We start from the raw sequence: 7,263 nt of genomic DNA, 5'->3' as shown, positions 1-7,263 counted from the left end.
ATAATAATAATAATAATAATAATAATAATAATAATAATAATAATAATGATAATGATAATAATAATAATGAAATTAATAACAATACTACTACTACTACTACTACTACTACTACTACTACTACTACTACTACTACTACTACTACTACTACTACTACTACTAATACTAATAATAATAATAATAATAATAATAATAGTTCAACCTTCAATGTCTGACAATGACGAAGGCAGGGGGAGAGAGGAGGGGGGGGGGTTGGGAGTTAATTGATTACCATCCTGACAATATAACTATAGGGTTTTATTCCCACCAAAAACCTTGCTGCAGTGGAGCCAACTAAAATTGTTCGTATGTGTCGTCAAAGAGAATCTCTCGCTGCTCCAAAAGAGGTCTACCGGCGTCAATCGTGTAGCGGTCAGGCGCCTTGCCGTCGCATGCACGAGTTCGATTCCCGAGTGGGGAGGACTTTTATCGAGTATTTCAGTTTTTTGGCTGGTATGCTGTATCCCCCTCAGCCCGGGCTGACTCTGACAGGCAGCGACGAAGCCCATCTTCTTATGCACTGTATGCCTCCAAAGGAGTTGAGATTGTTTCAGAATTCTATCAGGTTGGCTGGGGTAACAGTATAGATTGTAATGCGCATAGAACTTTTTAAGCTGGAATTTTCGTTATGCAAATGTTATCACTACTATAATCGAAATTGTTTCCAGGGGGTGTAAAAACACAGATGTAAAAAAGAAGCCTACGGAGGAAACTCGTGAGCAAGGCTGCTTAGAATATGAACAGCTTAATGATAATAGATAGTGTTTGTATAGCGCAAATTCCCACTCAACAGCAAACTCTATGAGCTTTACAATATATATTGCTGTTGAACGGGGATATGCGCTATACAAATGCTATCCGTAACCGTAAGGTCGTGGGTTCGAATCCCGTCAAGGGCCCGACGTTGTGTCCTTGGGAAAGGCACTTTACACGAATTTTCCTCACTTCACCCAGGTGGGAATGGGTACCCGGCTATAGACAGCAAAAGATCTTGTCAGTTTGTTAGTGTTTGAGCGCTTAATCGGCTGCTCGCACTGTATGCTTCCCGGGAAGCTGAGCATGTTTCGGAGTGTTCTATGGTCTGCTGGGGTAATAATATAGTGTAAAGCGCATAGAGCTTTCTGTTGAGCGGGGATATGCGCTATACAAATGCTATCTATTATTATTATTTCTCTATTATTATTATTATTGTTATTATTATTATTATTATTATTATTATTATTATTATTATTATTATTATTGCCACAGCAGACGTGATAGCGTTCTAAAACAATCTCAACTTTCTGGGAAGCAGCCTCTGAAACTAAATCTGTACCTGGATCTGTGATGCGGGCTGTGTGGGTATTTATCTCCGAACCCGATGAGGAAACTGAAGCCCGTGTCTCCCAAGGCGTAGTGGATCTGGCACATGGCCCAGTGGCGGTACTCTGTGGGCTGGATGCCCATGTCTGCGGCCACTAAGGCACTCATGGCCATGTTGGCTGGTTGGGAGAGGGGGAGGTGGAGGACAAACAGAGACAGGATAATACAAGCAATGCATGCCGATAACTATAATGCTATAATATATAATATGCAATAGTCATTGGCTTCTACGGTGGAGAGAGAGAGAGGGGGGGGGAGGAGAGAGAACAAAGAGAGATAGGATCATACTTGCAATGGACAGGGATCACTATAACGCTACAAAAAGAAACAAAACTTAGTAACTCATGTCTGTGGGTGTGTTTGATTTAAGGGGGGGGGGGGCAGAGAAAAAAAAGGAAATAATCAGACTTGAAATGCACAGGGAATACTATATTGCTTCAAAAATATATACCAAAAATATTGCTTCGTGTGCATGTGTATGTGTGTGTGTGTGTTTGTGTGTGTGTGTGTGTGTGTGTGTGTTCCGTGTGTGTGCGTGTGTGTGTGTGTGTGTGTGCCTGCCTTTGGGGCCGCCGCGCGGGGGGGGGGGGCGAAGAGAGAAAGAATCAGACTTGTATTGCAAGGGAATAACTATGATCCTACAAAAATATACAGGAATTATTGGCTGGGAGTGGTGTGAGAGAGACGAAGAAAAAAGACATGCACAGGACTTTTTACCTCTTGAGTGTGTGTGGAGGGGTGGCAAAAAGAGATATAATCAGACTTGCAAATCACGGGATTTACAACAATCCTACAAAAGCATACAACAATTATAGGCTGGGGGTAGAGTGGGGGGGAGAGAGAGAGAGAGAGCCAGAGAAGAGGAGAGAGAGAGAGAGAGAGAGAGAGGGGGGGGGGGGCAAGAGAGAAGACATGCGCAAAACACGAGATCGGTTCCTGAGTGGGGGAGTTATTTTATGAGTACCGAAGGTCTGCTCTACCTAACTTAACCCTGACCCATCATTCACATGGAACATTACCAAATTTTGATAAATGAATTATTTTTTGCCACACCCAGAATCGAAGTTGAAGCTCATCCACCCCCCACCCCCCCTTCTTCCTCCTTCTCTATCCTTATGTTTCTATAGGTACTGTATATCATCTCCAAATACGAGAGTTCCTGGGGATAAGCACACCACTCACAGGCATAACGCAGAGATCCCCACTGGTTCCTATAAGCCAGACCCTTGGGCGAGTAAGGGATGGCTCCGCCAGGGAACCAGGACTTGAAGGAACCCTCTATGGCTGTCTTGTACTTGTCTTTGCCCGTGAGCTTGTACAACAACACCTATGAAAAGAGAGACTCATTAACAATTCATTAAAGGGTGTATACGACGTGGGACTTAGTAAAATCGTGAGTGTAGTCATGAGTGTATTCTGAGTGAAAAGAGATTAAAATTGTATCCTTATGAAAAAAGACTCATTGAAGGGTATACACAACGTGGCATTGAGCAAATTCGTGGGTGTGGTAATGGCTCTACTCTGGGTGGAAACAGTGTTATGACTTTGGTAAACCAGAACTACATTGTATGTTACCACTAGATAAAGATTTTAATTGTTGATATCATAGACGGAATGTACGCCTCAATAGTTAAAGTTGTTAAACATTACTGTGATTATGAAGTGTATCGGAATACCCAATATTTAATGTGTTACTATAACAGGGAGCGAGAGAGATACAAGAGAGAAAGAGAGAGGGGTGGGGAGAAGGCGAGGGGGATGTAGACACAGAGAGGAGGTGGCATTGAGAAAGAAACAAAGAAATGAGGAAAATGAGGGGAAAGAGAATATGATAATGTACGTCCGAAATTGTGTACAAGTATGTGTGTAAGCGTGTGTGTGTGTATGTGTAAGAGAGAGAGAGAGAGGAGAGGGAGATGGAGAGAGAGAGAGAGCGAAATGGACATATAAAAAGAGAGAGAAGGGGCAGAGAGAGAGGTAGGGAGAAGGGGTAAGATGAGGGGAGGGAGAGAGAAGAGGAGAAGAGGAAAAAAGGAGAATGAGGAGGAAAGTTGTAATAGTGGTATTCAGAAGAGTTATAACTATTATCATCCTTGTACTCTAACGAGAAAGATTATATAAGTCTGAAATGAATGTCGATGATTTCATTCAAACTGGATATTTATTGCTTAGGAGCTTTGCCCTTTATACCTTCCTGAATAACCAAAAGGCTCAATCTTTCTGAAATGCTGCTAATAAAATTTATTATCTAAAGAGTTCACTGTTCCTGCAACCACAAAACGTATAACACAACGATATATTGTCAAGATTACCAGCACTGATTTCACCTCAGCTTTTTAGAACACGGGACTTTCACCTGATTCCCGATAGTCTTCTCATCCCAGGACATGCCCCATGCCGGGGCCGGGTCAAAAAGTTTCTCTGCCTCGTCCAGATATTTGCTGTCGTTGGTGGCCTGGTACAGCCACAGGGAGCCCCAGCACAGTTCGTCTGTTAGGTTAAAAGATCTGTAGAAGCCGGCGGCTGCCTGCACCGAGTCGCTGTACTTGCCGGGGTACTTCATGGCAAAGTCCCACAGCTGCTCGGCGTGGGTCAGAAGGTCAGCCGCAAACGTTGGGTCTGTTTCGGATTGAGGAAATATATAAGTTTTGTTTGTTTCTGTGTTTATTTTTGTTCGTTTGTTAGTTTGTTTGTTCATGTTTTTTAAACGCAATATTTTAGATAATTAGATAGAGATCTTTTTCAAAGGTGAAGGAAAAGACCCAGAGATAATAGTTTTAAATGAAGCAGAAAATGTCCCAAGTGTTCATCAGAGTTTAATGTTTATTTTCCTTATACTAGATTTTCAATCTCTCTCTTACCCCCCCCCCCCGCCCCCCACACACACACACTCACACACAATCACACACACACACACACACACACACACACACACACACACACACACACACACACACACACACACACACACACACACACACGTCGCCGCAAATTTAATGCATAGAGGCGAGCGGGTATTGAGTAACGAGAAAATAGCTTTGGTATCGTTGGACAATGGCAGAAGTGGAATAAAAGACCAATAATGAGTTTATCGTGCTTTTCATAGGATGGTGATAAAAGGGGGGGGTAGAGAGGGAGAGAGAGGGGACAGAAGGGAGTGGAGGGGGAGAGGAAGTGTAAAAGAAAATTGAGGGTGAGAGAGATTTTATAAAACAGGGCTGCTCGGTACACTATACCACAAACTTTCAACTACCGGTTTTAGGCTATCTCGCTTATTAGAGGAGCAAATTTTACCAAATTTCATACATATAGCAGGCATAGTGTATGTGTAGATAGTCCTTCGTTGCCGAAGATGACGATGAAATCCTACAGCTCATCTCTGGACGCGCATGTGGCTGTGCAATCCGATCCTGGATGTACAATGTCTTGTGCAGTGGGGACACTGGAATGTCGTGATTGGGGTGGTCGGATTATGTATCCTCTCTTTTCTGATAGTCAGCTTATCCCTGTAGTTGGTATTGCTGTTTCTGTTGGCAAGACAGACGGCCCTGCGCCCGGGGTTCCTTTCGGTGGCCGTCCTTTCTAGTTCTTTGGGGGTAACATGTGCAAACTGGAGGTTTTCCTTTATCGTGTCTTTGAGCCGCTTTTTTTGGCCTCCCGATATTTCTTTTGCCACTAGCGAGTTCACCGTACAGCTGTTGTTTGGGCATTCGGTGGTCTTCCATGCGGATGACATGCCCGACCCATCTCAAGGTATGGAGTTTTAAAATCCGCAATCAAATTTGAGAGAAAAGTTTTGTTTTCATGGCTACGGCCATATTGGATTTTATTGAAATGTCTTACTTAATGAATACCGCACTTATATAATATGGAAATAGATTGGGTTTTTATACATGTTAACAAGCATTAGATCTACACATTTGTCTGTTTAATTTTTCCTAAACAGATTAGAAAAGCTTTTATAAATTTTTTCCTCAGCATTAAAATCCGCACTCCAAACACCACCAACAAAAACTATTCCATATTATAAAATTCAACTAACACCTCTTTAGCATTATATCCTTTCTTCATTCTGTGAAAATTTCATGAAGATTGTATGAAAAATGATGGATTTATTCAAAGAAGTATATAGAAAAACCGCATTTTGAAAAAAAAGAGCGATAAAGAAAAAAAAAGATTTACTTTCTGAGGAAATGGTGGTGACAAACATACTCGGTATGGGAAGAAAGAAGGCTTTAGGGGGTTCTAATGCTATGAAATAGTTGAAAGAGAGGCTGAAGAAGCTGAAAATACCTACAACTCAAAATTCATTATTTTGAATCGTATTGGGACTTTCCTCTTTTTAAGGAACTGGGTTTTCCTACCTTTGTCTTTAAAGGCGAGATAGCCTGCTGACATTGCTGCAGCTGTCTCCATGGCAACATCGCTTCCAGGTTTGGCTGCTGTTATCTTGTAGGCGGGTCTGGCCATGGTCATGAGTTCTGGAGGTCCCCAGTAACTGTGGTCTGCCCCAGCGTCCCCGACCTGGGGGGGGGGGTTAATAGATGTATTATTTAAGCCAACATCGGAACAATTTACATTATTTTGGTGGCAGTCTTACTTCACTGCCTGACAGTGCCACCCCGGGCTGAGAGGGATACAACATCCCATCAAAAAGACTGAGATACTCGATAAATATCCCCCCCCCCCTGGGAATCAAACTTGGGTCTCCTGCGTGCACCAGCGAACCGCCTAACCGCTACACCACAGACGACGGTGACATGTTGGGCAATTACAGATATCAGGTGTTGACAAAATGTACTCGAAGATGCAGTTTTCAGGCGTGCATATGATCCGATTCAGGAAACATAGATGCACTGTCTTTCAACGTAGAAATAATATAAATGTGAGTTATTTCCGAGTAAGATTTCCATGTCCAACAACAAGTACGTACCGTACTCATCTACTCCATGCTCCTCTTCAGTTTGGTTCCGTTCTCAAGAAGATGGACAATGAATTGGACCCACCTCCTAAAAACCTGTTTATGTATTGTGGAGGTTGTTGAACTCATACCATGCAGCCAATTAACAAATGCGTGGTCGGGGATATCTTATATAGTTTTAAGACAGTTGCGAATATCATACTTCTTTTGAGGAGGGGAAAGACCGCACAATTTAGAAAAGACAAAATTTGTCAGCGATTCATATTGTACCTAAAATTCGGAGTTTTGAGCTCTGATACTCAAGTAAATTATCAGATTTGTGATAAGCTCTACTCAAAATGAGAAAATCTCAAAACGCTACTCGTACGGCTAGGTTTCCTGAGTAGTGGCATGGCCCCAGTCATCAGCCAACAATAACGTGCTTTAAATTTACACTGAGTTTACTGCTAGAGGGGAATATATTATGTCTCTTTTTTTAAACACGGCAATGGACATTTTGTCCAACCTGACTCATCACCAACCTGTACATAGAGTTCTTCGGGCGCCGTGTGACACTTCAGCAGATACTCCAACGGCCATCGCACACAGTCCAAGATCTCGTCCTCCTGACCAGCTGCCTTGTAAGCGTCCGGGTAGAGGAGGTAACCCCAGGTGAGCACCGTGGTAGTATAGGCCATGGGGAAATTGAACTTGACGTGGTCGCCGGCTGAGAAAAGAAAACAGGGCGTGGATGGATGGACCGGCGATTTTATCGTTTACTGACATGAAGCTATAGAGTTACATTTTGATGATCACTCAAATAAACTTCGTTAACAAAAGAGATGTACAATAATGTATTATGAATCACAAAACAAGACCCAAACCCGCTTTCTGCTGGGATGTATCCCTCTTGGCCTCGACTGGCCCTGCCAGGAAGGGTTGGAACCTCGGTTCCTATATAATCT

The 7,263-nt window shown here is 42.8% G+C and overlaps 1 protein-coding gene across 1 annotated transcript in view; it reads right to left on the bottom strand.

Annotated features, from left to right (window-relative positions):
- The window catches only part of LOC101848013 (endoglucanase 4), a gene marked incomplete in the record, with an annotated part of 21,455 nt that overhangs the window by 1,932 nt on the left and 12,260 nt on the right, over window positions 1-7,263 (bottom strand). The window contains 5 exon segments of the mRNA XM_005111812.3: window positions 1,352-1,517; window positions 2,581-2,725; window positions 3,755-4,017; window positions 5,763-5,922; window positions 6,841-7,025. Coding sequence (XP_005111869.2) covers window positions 1,352-1,517; window positions 2,581-2,725; window positions 3,755-4,017; window positions 5,763-5,922; window positions 6,841-7,025 — 919 coding nt within the window.

This window comes from Aplysia californica, unplaced genomic scaffold (genome assembly GCF_000002075.1).
Source record: "Aplysia californica isolate F4 #8 unplaced genomic scaffold, AplCal3.0 scaffold01130, whole genome shotgun sequence".
NCBI classification, from domain to species: Eukaryota; Metazoa; Mollusca; class Gastropoda; order Aplysiida; family Aplysiidae; genus Aplysia; species Aplysia californica.
The sequence above is the reverse complement of the archived record's forward strand: the minus strand, read 5'-3'. Positions and strand labels throughout refer to the sequence as shown.